Here is a 16,018-nt window from a genome sequence, read left to right on the forward strand (position 1 = left end):
TTAAGATGTTTCTGTAAGTCTTTGGCCAGCCAGCAGAGCTAATGCATGTTCAAGTCAGCTGTCTGCCTCACAAGAATGCTGGCATGGATATAGGAACTGCTTTTCTGATCAGGATATAGATGCAGTCAGCCACACAGAGACGCTGGTGGCCATGTATCTCACCCAAGTTGCCTAATGGAGTTGCCCATTAGGACTATGGTGGGCAGAACCTACCACATTATCATTGCTGAAGCTCAATAAATCACTGCACTGGCAAGCAGCTGGCTGCAGCCCCCTTCTGCCTTGTTTTGCTCATCCCTGCAGTGCAAGATAAAAGCTAAGAACTCGAGTTCTTGGGCCAGAATGCCAAAGCCTGGGGTTGCCTTTGCCTTCTCTGCACAGCATATCTCCTACTTGCAGTAGGAGTAACAACAGCTCCTACTCTCAGTTACTCAGGTACAAGGTAGCTCAGTGTAGTGTTGGACCCCAGTGAGGTCACCTGTATTCTGTTTGCGGTGTACCCCCGCCCTGTTCTCTACCCTCTGCCCACCCTCAGATCTCAGGAGCAGCCAGTTCCTCCTCCCTCACACTGTTCTCACGTCACCTTCATGCTGTATTCTCCACTTGAAGCAGAACAACTGCGCTCTAGGCTCCAGTGTCTAGGAGCCACTTCCTCCTGGGACATGACGTCCTCAGGCTTTGGGTCTCATGGATCTAGAAGATGTTAAGTAAATGTCCAGCTCACAGAAAGTCCATCAGTACAGTATGTGAAAACTTAAGCCATAAACGAAAATCACCATCCCTTCCTTGGGACTCATGTGCATGCTCCATGGGAATGTCTGGTCTTCTGCTGTCATTTAAGCATAGCTTTTGACCCCAGCATTCAAGTAGAAATAGAACTAAACATCCGGGCCCCTGCAGAATGCTACTGAGTATGCTCTTATATGGGGATGCTGTGAAGCTATTGTGGTTCTTCCTGGGCGAGTGGATCATGTGATTCCTACAGAAAGCTAACTTGCAAGACCACTGACTCTCCCCCTTTTGTCAGGTTGATGACATCCTTGGAGAAGGCAGTGATGACAGTGACAGTGAGAAGAAGAAGCCAGAAGACCAAGACAATGAGCAGGAGAGAGCATCAAAGCCCCGGAAGCCCAGAGCCCCAGGCGTCCGAAGAGAGCAGCCCCTAGGGCTGTCCCCATCTGGAGAAAGAAGCACCACTGGCATGCGTGGGCCCAGGTGAGGGTGGGCGCCTGAGGGAGGCAGTCCCAGGCCTGCACCTGCCTATCACTTAGGTCTGCGTTCTGTTTTGGGTGTCGGTGTCATTTTCACAACAGTGGGAAGGGAGAAGAGAACCCTGCTTGGCCTTTTTTGTTTTGGTGACAGTGAAGCATTTCAGACTATTCATGGAAACTGTTCTGACTGCATGTGGTCCTAGCTCTACTGAAAGGTCTGACTGTCACACCTCAGGTCATTCTGTGGGGATTAGGGAGTGGCCTGAGGTCGCCTTGGCATTGCTTGTGGGAGCACGGTCTTTATGCTCCTGGATCCTATCCTTGAGCCTGTGCGGCATCCTCTTGTGCCAGTGGTTGCTAGTGGGTGTGTACTTGACTCTGATAGCACTTCCAGAAGCTCTATCCTGGGGAAGCTACCTTACCCTACCTTCTCCTTTGTGTGGGTATAAATACAGATAAGGTGTTGCCATGGGAACTCTTCCTAAGTGTCAGGGGTCACACTGATGCTGAGTTTCCAGCTTGGCATTGGGTGTCCTGTCACTAGCGGGCAGTCAGGTGGTGGAGCAAGACTCATGCAGCTCCATCTGCGGGGCCTTTTCAAGGGTTGGCGAGCATGCGCATCTTTTCCCTTCTCTTTTCAGCTGACGAAGGTTCTCCTCACTACGGTATGTTCTTCCAGCCTCTTGTCTGTGCCGTGATACTGTGTGCACAGTTGCCAGAGCTGCTGTGCATCCTTGTGGAGCTAGGTTTCCTGCCTCAGGAAATAAGGGACCTAATAGTTCTGTCGCGATTTATCCAATAATATTCTCCACTAGTTTGAAATTAGTCTCTGGATATATGGTGGGTTTTCTGTTTTGCTCTGTTGATCCCTATGTGCTGTTATTAAATAGTGGTATGGCATTATAATATCAACACGCTGATTTGCCTTTAAAAGTTTGTTTTATCAACTTGACATGAATCTATTTAAAATCCAGAAAGCACTAAAAGGCATAGAATCAAAGATAGCCAATTCCAGTGTCTGCCCCAGCTACGTTCTGACGCCTTTATTGCATATTCACTGTTACAGAGAGAGACCCTGCCTTACCCTGCTTTAGCCTTTTCCTTGCGCCAATTCTGCCAGTGTGATCTTTCGGGTTTAGGTTATGCAATATTTTTGGTGACTTAAATCATTTCACTGAATCTAGAATGCCATATGGTTGTATTTTCTTTCATAATCATCTTTGGTCTTTTCTTGGCTTGTTAGTTATCTCATCTTTTATTTGCTTAGTGTTTGCTCCTACCTGCCTGTCTGCCTGTGCAGTGATATACAGAGGGTATATGGGCACAAAGTAATATGTCTTTGTCCTCTCAGATCTCTCAGCAGTGGGCAGGATGCAGAGCTCAGGAATAGTGTGTAAGGGCCCTTTTAGAACAAACAACAGAAATAATGTGGCTTAATCAGTGTCGATATATACAGCCTTATGGCATTCCTGTGGCCTCAGTGTCAGGCAACCTTACTGCATCCATGTAACCTTAGTGGCTTAGCCCTATGGCAATAAAATAACATCCACTGAAAATGAATGTTACCATATTAGGGAGACAAAGGACCTTAAAAAGTACATAAGACAAAGCCCCACTGCTCTCAGCACTCAGCCTTTGGGTGGGAATCCATTGAGCCCACATGAACACAGCTGAAACACAGCTGCTTCCTGGCAAAGGAAACCCTGGTGTCCCAGTGTCCCCGTCCAGAAATTCCATTACAGCAGACTCCGTTGTCTGCCTTGCCCGATGCCTTCTCTAGGATTTGGAGTCTTGTCTTATCCTTGCTATCGCCCCTTGTGTGGTCCTCACAGCTCAGAGTGGGTTATGAACTGTACCTCACAGCTGTGCGTTTTCTCCTGCAAACCTTGCACAGCTCATCTGAGAGAAAACACTGAGCTCAGCAGTCTGGCAGAGCCTCAGTTTACAAGGAAATGCAAACCAGATCCATCCTAAGGGTCCTATTTAGAACCCAGGTCAACATGCACTGTATGATGTGGGAGAGTTGCTCTGCTTCCTGGCATCCACCTGAGAAACATGAATGAGAATAGCGACATGCCATGGTCAGGATGAGTCCTCTGAGCAAAAACCACCTGACTTAGCCAGAAGAATTGGGGTGTAGCTGTCCTGGGTGCAGAATAGGGGAGCATTCAAGATGGGGTAACCTGGTATGTGCCCACCCAGATTTCTAGGTGACAGCCCTGTCCGTCCTCTAGCGCCTCGGATAAGAAGTCATTTCTATGATTGTTACTGTAGTTTTGACGAATTATTTTGGAACTCAGGAACAGAACGAAGAGCCCACAGGCTGGTGGAGAGCCTTGTTAGCAAACACATAACACAGTTCTCACCTCCTCACATTTGCTCTTCACCTCTAAGACCCACGACAGCCACAGCAGTTCTCACAGGGAGCTTGGCAAGTTCCCGCGGCCTTTCATGGCATGTTTGAGGTTCTCTGATAGCTGTCCCAGCCAACAGCCAGCACAGCCTCTGTTGGAAACTGAATAGGAAGGAGACATTCTGGATAGACCCAGCTCCCATCAATTCTGTGTCTCTTAGATTTGGAGGTCTCACGACTGCCAAGTTTCTTAATTCTGTTCCTGAGTGTGATGAAGCTTCACAACTGAGGTGCAGGCTTGGATTGTCACGTGGTGCTCTGCTTGGCAGCACATCCTGTCAGGTTCACACGGCCAAGCTGTTCAACATCTTAGTACACTTGAACTTGAAAGTGACTAACAGGAGGGGGAGCCCGGCTGTATTTGTGCTTTCCCACCAAGAAGTGATTCAGGCTCCTCCCAGCAGCACAGCACTCTGTGCACAGCGCTTAGGTAAGAGACCCAGCCCAAGAGGGCAAGTGCCTGGCGCCCAGGTAGAGTGCACAGCTGTATCAGACTTGGTCCTTCATGCCTACCTTACCTTCCAGCAAGAACTTTTTACGGGGAGGGAGGGGGAGTATGTGTCACGGCCAACAGCTGTCAGCTTTGAAATACAGTATGACTTTAGTCTGTTCCTAGAGTTAGTAAAAAAAAAGTGAAAGCAAGAGTATTGAAATGCCAAAGCCCGCAGCAATCTTGCTGATACTTGTAACTCTTGGGTGACAGAGAGCTTGATGAGGTGTCTGTCCTTCCTTGACTGTGATAGCACGAGATGGCACTTTTGCCCCATTGGTACTCCACACATACTGGCTTTTAGAGGACCCGCTGAGTGGCAGCCTGAAGGCATGCTAGATGGGCACAAAGCCCCCGTGCAGGCTCTCCTGCTTATTTAGCACTGTCCTGGGTATGGGGACATGGAGTGAACAAGGAAAATGTCACTACTGATACAAGTTCCCTCTCCCGGCCCCAGGCTCTCTTCTGTTGTATCTCCGCACAGAGAGTGAGAATGTGGCCACCCAAACCTGCCCCATCCCTCTCTTTCCCTGGAAGCGTACATTAGCCCCAGCTCTCATAGCTCGAGCCTCACTAAGTAGTACTGCAGAGATGCTCACGTAGAAATTAGGTTTGGCATGATAATTAACTTTAGGAAAATGAAAGCAGAAAAAATATTGTAGGGGACAAATGGCCAAAAACTTTTGAAATTTGATGGCCTTGATTTTTATGACTCAAAAGTTCAACACACTCCATGTCAAAGAAGAAATCCACACCAGACCCAGTGCAGGTCAGTTGTGAACATGAAGATGAGAACACTTAGCAGGAAGAGAAGCTCGATGTGTTTCCAAAAGCTCTGCTGAGGTGAGCCTGCTTTCTAGTGTTCCAGGTGCTCACAGAGCAGTCACCTGCCAGGACTCCTGCACCAACAAAACTGTGCCTCACATGTGGAGGAAGACGCCTTCCAGGAGCCCTGACACTTTAGACTGAATGCATTCCACTTGAGCAGCATTGTGAAGCTCATAGGCAGGAGATGTCCAGCAGCAAAGGGAAAGCGTGCTCTGTGTAGGTAGTTTTCCCTTCTTCTGGTTGATTCATGTTGTGGTGCTGGGCTGCACTGCTGGGCCTGGGACATGCTCAAGGCTGGCTAGTGTTTACCAGCAACATTGTAGAGGAGATTGGAACAGGCAGTTAGGAGCTCACAGCTGTAGCCTCACATATGGTGCTAACTTACCCATGTCGGTCCTTGAAATAGAGGCTGTGGTCCGGAAAGAAGCTCAGGATCTTTGGACAGCTGGTAGTGTATGGAAAAGTCTAGCCTGAGTCAGCATATCTGAAGCCAGGGGAGAAGGGCAGGGAGAGCTCAGAAACAAACACTCCTAGCCGAAACTTACATTACCTGTATCTATGTATGAGCTTGCAGGCTTTTCAAAAGCTGCCGAGACAAGTATTTTGAAAACCACATGAGCTCTGTCAGCACATTGTATGTCCTAACTGAAAAGGTAAAAATAAAATGCTGCAGGATCCCTGAATAGCTGCAGTGGCAGAAACGCTGCAGGTCCCTGAGTGGCAACAAACAGTGGGCCATGTGGTTTCACACAGGGAGCAACGAGTCCCAAGAGCTGCCAGTCCCAGGCAGGGACAGCGCATGAGACCATGCCGCCGTTCTCTGAAGGCAGCTGGTCCCCAGCAGCAAGCCACGTGGCAGCAGCGGGCTAGATTGGATAGGCATGCCATGCAGAGTGAGGTTGAATATTTATTTAGTGGGTTATGGAGGGGGAAGGAAGAAGAGAAGGGAGAGACAGATACTACCTCTCTGAGAGGGAGACAAAAAAAAGGAAGAGACTCTAAAAGAGACAGATCTTTACATCTCTTTTTTTATAATAAAAAGGCGGGAGGTTAGGCATCACAGATTAAAGGAATTGGGACAGTGGATTCTCAAGACTGCTTCTGCTTATTTATGGGTGTCGTCTTTGTGGGGGGGAACCTTAGAAAGCTGAGTGTTGGTCACATCCTGGCATAGCTGGTTTGTTTGTTCCTGTCCGGTGTTTGTGGTATGGAAATGTCTGGTGTCTCTTATACCTGTTTAAGGTATTGGCAGAATAGAGGACAAAATTAAGTTAAGGGAAAAAAAAATGTAATAGTCATAGCCATTGTATAAGCAGTGGCGTATTTATGTCAGAATGACCGTGACAGATATTTTTGCACAATGAAAAGTATTTTTAAGACTATGGAAGGCAGTGTGAGAGAGAAATTTGATAGCTTGTATTTGTCCTCACACCTTTATAAATTGCAACTCTTGTGTTTGTGTTTCATTGAAATTTGTTTGGTGAGGTTGTCCTTTTAAACTGACAAAACCTCTCAGCTGTCAAACTGCATCAGAGATCTTTGAGAAGGATGAAATTTTACTTGAGTTACTGATTAAAAAACAGCAGAGAACTTACTTGGTTGACACCTAGAACTACTCCTCAGGGTCCTCCATGATTGCTGAGGGTCCTATTTGACTTTTGCTGTTTAGTATAGGACTTGCCAGGCTCCAGGACTTCCTGTGGGCTAAGAAGTCTATAGGAAGACAAGCCTACCTTGACCTGAGCAGCTAGGCTATCCAATTCCAGTGATTCTGTCTATGTCTGGAGATCTTTAGTTTATATGAAAGGCAGTTTTGCCCAGTGGTCAGCGCTTGGCAGTTAAAGTGAATTGTGAATGGACGTTGTTCTGTGCCTATTTGTCTTCTGTCTTCTTTGGAGGAAGTAGAGTACTGCTAGGAGCCAAACTATCTTTTTGTTATGAAAAGTTTTTAATAATTAAATGTTTAAATGCCATATTCCCAGATCTCTGAACAGTTGAGGGCTATTTATCAGGAACAACTACAGTATAGAATCTGCCTGGAGAACTGGGTCTGAGCTTGTTGTACTGGCTCTTAACTTAACAGGAAAGATTTACATTCGTAAAAAGTCAGAAGAAAAAACTGCAATAGAAAGAAAGTGGCAGAACTGACAATAGTAGAGAACAGCTTAATATATTATTTTAAATGAGGGTTGAATTAAATATGAAGTATTTTTGTAAGAGACTTAAAAGTACAGCTTAAAATATGAGACTTATTGTTTTTGTAGTCTGAAATGAGGTGCAATGAACAGACAATTATAACATTTAACAGTAAACATAGGTGCATTTAAGTTACATGTATAAACACACACTCACAGTGTGAACAGGAATTGGGTAAAGTGAATATTCTTGGTGGGCCCTACCAAAGGCTTGCCACTGCAGAAAACACATGCAACAGAGTCAGCAAGAGAAATTTAGAGACAAAAACATAAATAAACCATGGTACTAGACAGGATATACTTCGGTAAAGATGACAGGACTTGGTTACCTGACCTGGCTCTCAGTTAAGATGGCGGTGAAGTCACCTGACCTCAGTCAGAATGGCAACAATCACATATTACATGAAAAAGCCACTCAGTTAAGATGGCAGTGAAGTCACCTGACCTCAGTCAGAATGGCAACAATCACATATTACATGAAAAAGCCACTCAGTTAAGATGGCAGTGAAGTCACCTGACCTCAGTTAAGATGGTGGTAAGATCATGTGACCTCAGTCAAAATGGCAGTGGTCACATGTTGTATGGAAAAGCCACAATTTTTGAGCTGCAGGGATTTTAAGTTTAATAATAAGAGAGACCTAGAGTCATGATCTGCCCTGTCGCTGAGCTACCGTGCCACAAAACGCATCGGGGAGCAAAAAGCTAAAATTGAAAACAGCTGCCCAGTGGGTCTGACCAGTCTTATTGGCAGTATCGGTGGCAGAGGCAGTCTGAGGAAACTGTTTCCACTCGCCTGCGTTCTGACAGTAGTTAGAAAGCTCCCATAAAAGTGGAACTGGCAGGATACCGGCGGAGTAAGGGTAGAAGAAGGGCAGTAAGGCCTGGAGTTTCAGGGCCTCTAAAAGGCATTCATCCCAGGGGGAAGGACATGGATGGCTTGCTGCCCACAACTGAAATTGTGAAAACCCATGAAAACGGTGACGGGGTGTAAATTGGCATGAACACTGCAGGACCCATGGGAGAGTGTCCTCCGCTCCCTGGTGGGGTACTACAACCTGACTGGATTCAGTTGGGGCGACTCGGAAGCCAGAGAGGCAAGAGGCCGCTCCGAGTGACCTTTAGCAGCAGGTGTAAAAAAGAAAAGAGAAAAACTGAGGGATCCTGGGTCCCCAGTCAAATGCACCGCACAGAATGTGCAGTGTTAGTGCAGGAGGACTAACCCCAGGTCAGTCCGGTCACAATTTTAGCTAAGGGAAACAATCCAGAGATGAATATCAGCAAAGGGCTCAACCCTCCATGGTTGGGGGCTGTCCCCCATTTCTAGGAACACCAGAAGATTGCCGGGAGCTCACCAGTCAATTCCTCTGGTTCGGAGAAACGTTTAAGCTGACCAGAATAGGGGAAATTCACCAATTGAAGCTAGTGGTGTATGTAGAACTCAAAGTGTAGAAATCGCACTGAGGTATATGGAACACATGATTGTTATGGAAGAAAAAATACCTGGTTCCGGATCCCAACCCCAGGAGAGGGGGTCAGGACAGGAGAGCCTCCCGAGTTTTGGCACCAGTGTAATGGATTAATTAAAAATGTTGTGGATCCCCAGATTTTCCGAGTAGCTGCAATGGCAGAAATGTTGCAGGTCCCCGAGCGGCTGCAGGCAGAGGGCCATGTGGTGGCAGGCAGGGGGCAGCTGGGCCTGAGAGCAGCCAGTCCCAGGCATGGCCAGTGCACGAAACCATACAGCTCTCCAAAGGCGGCTGGTCTCAGGCAGCGAGCCACATGGAGGCAGCAGGCAAGAGACAGACGGACAGGCACAACATGCAGAGTGAGGTTGGATATTTATTAGTGTGTTGTAGAAGGGAAAGGGGAGAAGGAGAAGCACAGAGAGAGAGAGAGAGAAAAGTAGGAGGAGAGACAGAAGGGAAGGGGAGAAGTGGAGAGAAGCAGAAGCTGCCTCTTCAAGAGGGAGGCTACATTTGCATTTCCTGTACTGTTGCCTGTTCAGATCTGGACACTAGAATGTACCTCACAAAATGTGTGCATGTGTATAAGGGGAGACACAACATTTTTCTACATAGTTTTATCGGTGTGCAAAGTCACACACTTTAATATGTGCAAAGCCACACAAACACAAATCTTTTGAGAAGTATTTCTCCATGCCTGTGCAGCTTACCCAGACCCGTCCGTGTTCAGCGAAGTCAGTGGAATAAAGCAGGGTTGCCCCATATAATGCTGGTCTTTTCTCTGCTTCTACCAAACAAACCGCACAGCTGTAATTGGCATGTGAACAGTGCACACGGGACCTGTTGGCTTTTACTAGATTGGGTGCTGGTATAGAACAGCACTGTGTTTATTAAAATAGTTCTGCACTTTTTGAATAATAAACCTTAGGCAATGTTCCATGTGTGCTGTGACAACAATGAGTTCAGAAAGCTGAAATATTGGGGAGGAAATTTACATCTATAATTCATGTTTATATCCTTCTACCACATTGAATTTAATATGCTTTTTTTAAGCTTTCAGATTTTCCAAAATTAAATATGCTAATATTTCTCTGTGGAGTTGTGCAGCTGGTTGTGAGAACAAAATATAAATACGTCATGTCACACTAAGAGGGAGGGAAACAGCAGTTGCAGGCACTCATCACTATGGCCTACAGCGGTCTGTTGCTAATTTTCAAGGTAATTTTTAACTGCCTACATTTACTCATGGTGTATTTTAAACTGTACTACTGCAAATATTGTTTTATCCAAGAGTGGACCCTGTGCGTCGCTTTCCGTAAAGCTCTACCTGGCTTCTTACAGGCTGAGGCTATAAAGGGCTGCGCTAGTCCAGTTGTCCGCAGTAGGAATTGTCACTAAAGAACTCTCCCAATTCTTCTCATTATGAATCTGCTAGCCCTCTGTCCCGTCCTGCCACAGACCTGCCCTCTTGTCTTTCCTTTTCCCGTGGTCTTGCTGCCCCAGTCCGTCTGTTCTCTCATGGTCCTACCATCTCTGTGGAGGACGTATGCTCTACTTCCTCCTTCCTTGGAGTCAGCACAAGTTCCCGGCCCAGAAACATGTCTTTGAGTTTCAGTTTGAATCCCATATTTCTAACATTGATGAGCACATGCAGTCCCTCTGCTCTATCACACCGTGGGTCAGGACCTGTGAGACTCAGCTTCTTGAGATTCAGACAGATAAAATACCATCCACCAGTGGGTTTCCTGTGAACATAAAAGAAAACAGCATCCAACCAGCGATGCAGTGGTCACTACTCTGTCTCACCTGGTGGGGCTAGCTGGATGGGTGGAATTGCTTAGGCATCCCCTCCCTGTGTGCTGCTCAGAGGCTGTGTGGAAAGATTCTGTCAGCCTAAGGATCCAGGAAATGCCAAACCTGTTGTAAAATTCAGCTGTGATAGTGTCTGTTCTCTCTCTCTCTCTCTCTCTCTCTCTCTCTCTCTCTCTCTCTCTCTCTCTCTAGAATACAGTGTGTCATTTGACTTTCTGTCCAAAACGGTGCTCCACCTTTACCTTTCCTTTTACTTACGTTACACACAAGTGTGAGAACTGGTTTAAATTTTAAAAACTTAAAAAGCCAAATTGACCTTCAAAGGAGTGTTTGAAGACCAGAAAAAAAATGATATTTGTATTTTCCCTGTTGTTTTCCAAGAGTTAAAGCTTGGTGTGGTGGTATAGCCTGTAATTCCAGGGAAGCAAAAGCAAGAGGACTAAGAAATCCAAGGACAGCCTTGGCAACTTGAGACCACGTCTCAATCCCCTCCCCACAAAGAATTTAGGTTTGTAGTGAAAATGTGCTTGAGGAAATTCATTCTGCATAGAGTAGCCAACTTTTGTGTGGCTGAGCTCTGTGCATCACACCCTAGGAAAGCATCAACATTTGACAGTAGCGTTGCCTGCCCACCAGCTAGCCGGTACCCAGGATAGGCACATGTGGCTGTGCCATCCTCACCTGCAGTGTCTTCAGGTCCTGGACTGTAACCGTGGAAATAAAGTTAGGAGGTGCCTTCCATATTGTTAACCTTTAGGTCATTTTGTCACTATCTTTGATGGGGTTTTTTGTAGGATTCTTGGTTGGTTGGTTGAGTTTGGGTTTTGTGACAGGGTCTTTATTGTATAGCCCCAGCTGGCCTTGGGATTCACAGAGATCTCCATATCTCTGTCTTCCAAGTGCTGGCCCCCTGCCTGGCATCTTTGATTTTTTTAACTTTAATTTTAGCTAGTAAAATGTTCTGTCTTTTCCTGTATAATATTATAATGGTTTCTGGTTAAGCAGAATGTTGTTTGGTTGTTGTTGGGATATGGTGTCTCCAGAACAGGCTGCTGCAGCTTTTGAGCCGGTACAACAGGTGTCAGCCTTGGAAAGGCTTCTGGGGTCATTTTTCAGTCTAGATACAAAACTTCTGATGGTTAGGACATCAGCTTCTTACTGTAGATTTCTTCGCAGTCACTCTGTGGTTTTCTAAACATACCTGCTAAGTTCCAGGACAGCCAAAGATATAGAGAAACCCTGTCTTGAATAATCCAAAAGAGAAAGATAAAAAGAAACAAAGACATGTCTGGGTCTGTCAGGCTAAGAGTTGCCTCCCTGGGGTGTCTTCCATTGTTTGTTCTTTCGGGTGCTCTGCAGGCCACCGCTAGGACACTTGTCTACCATGAGGTGCGGTCACTGCTTGACTGCAGAAGGATACCGTGAGGACCCGTTACTGTGCCACTGGCTGTATTTCTTTGACTTTTTCCCACCTGCTCTTTCCGGGTCCTACCAAGCACCTCGTCCCCAATATTTCCTCTAAGCTCCCAGCTGCAAACCTGTGCTCCCTCTGGGCATCAGTGTTAGTCCAAGGCAGGCAGTTGTGCCACTTTTACACCAATGGTGTAATCAAGTGTGCACACACGTGCTCCTACATACTCCAGAACGCAGCATCTTTCTCAGAGCTTCTTGGGTTCCATGTCTGCCCAACATTTTCTTCTCCTGCCCAACCACTAGGCACTGATTTGTAACACATCATAAAAAAAAATGAGCCCACATGGAGCCCAGTCTTCTGGGTAGGGAGGCTGGCTGGCTGTGGTATTCATCCATTGGCTACTCGACTGTAGTTTGGGTCTGCCCCTGTCCTTGGGCTCACTCTATTTGAAGATATTGTTGGAGACAGAAGTGTAAGTGGAAGGGAATTTTGAGGGTGGACAAAATTTATTTAAAGCCCTTTGAGCATGGATAGCAATCACTAGTTAAAAATGCATTTCAGAATCTGGTGAAAGTTGTCCCAGGTTCTGCCAGCTTTGAACCTCAGTACCCTGGGGTCTATTTACCCCCCTTCTCCTGTCACCACAAGGTTGAGTGACATCTTTCTTGGCTTGTTTTCATGTGCACGAGCATGTACACATGTGCAGGAGCTGCATCAGCCTGTGCATGCACGTGTGGGGGTGAGCACTGTGTGTCTTCCTCAGCCACTGCACCTCATTTTTAGATTACGGTCTCCCACCTAATATAGAGCTTGTAGTTTCAGCCAGGCAGCCAGCAGGCACGTCTCCAGGATCCAGTTTTCTACACCCCACTCCTACCTGGGAATATAGATTTGCATGATCGTGTCCAGATCTTACATGAGTGCCAAGGGTCCGAACTCAGGTCCTCCTTCCTGCTCTTTCCCCACTGAGCGTCTCACCTCCCCCCTCCCCCTTCAGCCTCCTTGGTTTTCTGGCAGTAATGTTCATCGTGGACCAAAACAGATGTGTATTTCAGTGTCAGCATGCTGGTGGGCCTGTTTCCTACAGGTAGCCTGAGTTCGACTCCCAACTGAGTGCAGCTCCCAGAATTCAAGGCGTCGAGTTCCTGCACACAGCTATAGGAGGGCATTCCACCTGGAGAGTGTTCTGTACCTCTTTACCCTGACTTGCGTTTTCTAACATTCTGTTTACTATCTGCTTGAATTTGGTGGTTTTGTTCACTTGAGGAATATTTCTCTTCTAGGTTATTTGTTGTCCTGCTACTTTTAGAGCATTTCATACATTGTATCACATACATGGCCAAGTGTGCGCCATCTGTCTTGCAAATCCAGTGTTTGCAACTTTGTGCTCTTTTTGGCTAAATAAATACTTGCTTTCCTGCAGCCAAATACAATTTTGGAGAGGTTTCTTCTTTTGCTTCAAAATTCAGAAGGTTTCTTTGAATAGTGGGTCTTTATATTCTCTCAGGCAGTTCTTAAATTCTCTTCCCACAAATGGTGCTGTAGCAGTGGGCTGTGCAACTGCAAAAGAAATAAATCTCAACCCATCCCTTACACCCAACACAGAAATTAACTCCGAAGACACACAGGCCGACACAGAATTGGAGCTTGGCCATGTGTCACACAGTGAGTGTTAGCAATGAGACAGAAAGTACTGGCCATAAATCTAAAGGTAACTTGTGTTTGTAAAGGAAGCTTAGGAAGATAAGATGGAGTAGTGATGCATGGGTGCACATGTAAGGAGACTCCCCCAGACCTGAGCAGTGAGGCTGCACATGCCCTGGTAATAGCTTCACACACACAGACACACACACACACAGAGACACACACACAGACAGAGACAGTTCAGACTGTTCCTGAGTGACTGAGTCTTTGTAGACTGTGGCATGGCACCCATAGCAGCTGCTCTTGTCACTGTGGTGGTCATTCCTGTTGGCCATTCTCTCTCCTTTACAATCTGGGAGTTGTCCCTGCATGCCTTGTTGGGTCAACCAGCTCCAGTGAGGTTGGGAGCTCACAAGTGTGTGAGTACCCTGTCTGTCACCCACCTCACTGCCTCTTAGTCTCCGGCCTTTCTCCTTTGTTGTGGCCTCTCCTGTTCCAGATGTGTCACCTACACCTACAGAATTCCTCCTTGGCATACACCTGAGGATGGGGTGTCCTCCGCCAGTCCGCACAGCTCTGCCACTCCCTGTCCCTCCAGATGCAACCATGTGTGGAGTGGGGCTGCATCACATGCCCTCCCTGTGACAGTGACCACAGGCTTGTTTTCTGCGCCGAGGTGACCAAGGCTGCATGCTTGCCCACTGCCAGTCTCACAGTGGTCTTGCTTCTCCTCTCTTCAGGGGCCACAAGAGAAAGCTGAACGAGGAAGATGCGGCCAGCGAGTCCAGCGGGGAATCCAGCAACGATGACGAGGAGGGCAGCAGTTCGGAAGCCGATGAGATGGCCGCTGCTCTGGAAGCGGAGCTGAATGACCTCATGTGACCTGGACCTGCCACCAGTCCAGCCTCTGGCTTGGGTCCTCTTTCTCCAGAAAAACGTATATTTTGCAGAGCTCCACATACAGAAACACATTATTTTGCAGAAATAAGTGTTTGTAAGAAGTTTTACTATAGGAAAGTCTACTTTTTTAAGCGACAGAGGCGACAGAGTGTCACGAGGAGTTGGTGTGCTATGCCAAAGAGCTCAGCGGGGCCTCTCGTGGCGAGAGTGGCTGTGTGATGTCCGGTCATGTAGTGAGAGCCTCGGGGGCTTCCCTTCAAATACAACAGCATATTTAGTGTGAGGACTGGGGACCCAGTAAGACTTAGAGAAATGTAGCGAGAACCTAGCATCTTGGGCTTTTTTCACAGCTGACACGATCAGAATCTTGAAGGATTTCTAAGTGCAACAGCAATGTGCATCCACGTGTACAGGACACCGAGACTCAGGCAGGCCTGGGCCCAGCCACCCTCAGCCCCCATGACCTGCTCCCTGTTGCAGGTGCCGTCTGCAACCTGGGCTGCCTGGGCTGGAGCCTACGGCATGGGCAGGGTGACGAGAGCTCGTCTGTGCCTCCCTAAGAGAGCTGATGTAAAGTTTTTGTATATTTCATATTCCACCCACCAGATTCTTCTTCCATTTAATAAAATCCTTTTTGTAAGTTCTCTCTGGTCCATGACAGCAGTACAAGCGGCCCTCTTGGGATTCCCTCAGCCCTGCCAGAGCTTCTAGAGCAGACACAGTGCACTAACAGAGATTAATAGCAATGGAGAAGTAGTTCCCTGGGACTGGATGGTGGAGCCTGCTGTCACCCACTCGTTGCTGCCCCCATCGCTTCCTGTTACTTGGGGAATTTTTTTCAGAAGCTTGTACCAGCACATGAAGAATCAGAGTCGTAAATTCCAGCAGGAAATGGACACCTGGGGAGTTAGGCTGGTGCTTGGGGCCCACAGCTGGAGAGAGGGTTCATCATGAGATGTAGCTACTGCACTTGACTGTGTTGTTGACAGGACCAACAATGTTGTTAGTCAGTCTGCCACACAGGTGTCCTCAGGAAAAGCTGGGGTTGGGGGGCACAGCCAGTAAGAGCCAGTCATTATTCTCTGCTAAGCCGCGGGCAGGGAGGGAAGAAATCTAGAGGCATGCTGGGTGCATGAGGGCACTGCCAGTGCTCCAGACCTGTCCTTGAGACAGTTCATTCTGTCTCCTGCCTGTTCTCACAGACAGCGAAGGGCGAGCAAGAGGAGAATCTGCTTACATGGGATCCAAAAGGAACCTGGTCACCACACAGATGTGACCATGGGATGGAACTTGGGAGGTCTGCAGTCTTGGTTGTGTAGTGTGCTGGCTGAGAGCTGGCCAGCATGAGTTAGGAGGCATGAGCTCCAGGCTGCAGCCAGAGCGAAGAGTCTCTCTGCCTAAGGGAAAAACCTCGGGGGTTGTGAGAGCCCAAGGCATTCTTCCCTCTCTTTCTTCAGAGCCTGTACATTCTGTTCTATAGACTCCATGTGCGCTGATTGGCTGGGTGTGTGTATGCAAATAAGTATAAAATGAAGACCTCAGTCAAGGGAGCTGTCTCCCTGGGGGAAGTAGCCTGCCCAAAGCTTCCCAGTCAGGTCAGCCACCCACCCCCTCCTGGTGGTGTTAGGAAAGCAGGTACCTGATGGTT

The 16,018-nt window shown here is 47.4% G+C and overlaps 1 protein-coding gene across 6 annotated transcripts in view; it reads left to right on the forward strand.

Annotated features, from left to right (window-relative positions):
• Positions 1 to 15,014, forward strand: part of Ctdp1 (CTD phosphatase 1) — a 60,321-nt gene extending 45,307 nt beyond the window's left edge. For 4 of the 6 annotated variants that reach the window (XM_048418982.3, XM_048418983.3, XM_048418979.3 and 1 more), the window contains 2 exons: positions 1,028 to 1,215; positions 14,211 to 15,014. In XM_048418982.3, coding sequence (XP_048274939.3) covers positions 1,028 to 1,215; positions 14,211 to 14,352 — 330 coding nt within the window. In that variant the 3' untranslated portion in view covers positions 14,353 to 15,014. The remainder of the gene's footprint in view (positions 1 to 1,027; positions 1,216 to 14,210) is intronic. The other 2 variants (XM_085676371.2, XM_048418984.3) reach the window with 1 other exon arrangement.
• Positions 15,015 to 16,018: the final 1,004 nt, after the last annotated feature.

This window comes from Myodes glareolus, chromosome 13, assembly GCF_982192425.1.
Source record: "Myodes glareolus chromosome 13, mMyoGla1.1, whole genome shotgun sequence".
In the NCBI taxonomy this organism is placed as follows: Eukaryota; Metazoa; Chordata; class Mammalia; order Rodentia; family Cricetidae; genus Myodes; species Myodes glareolus.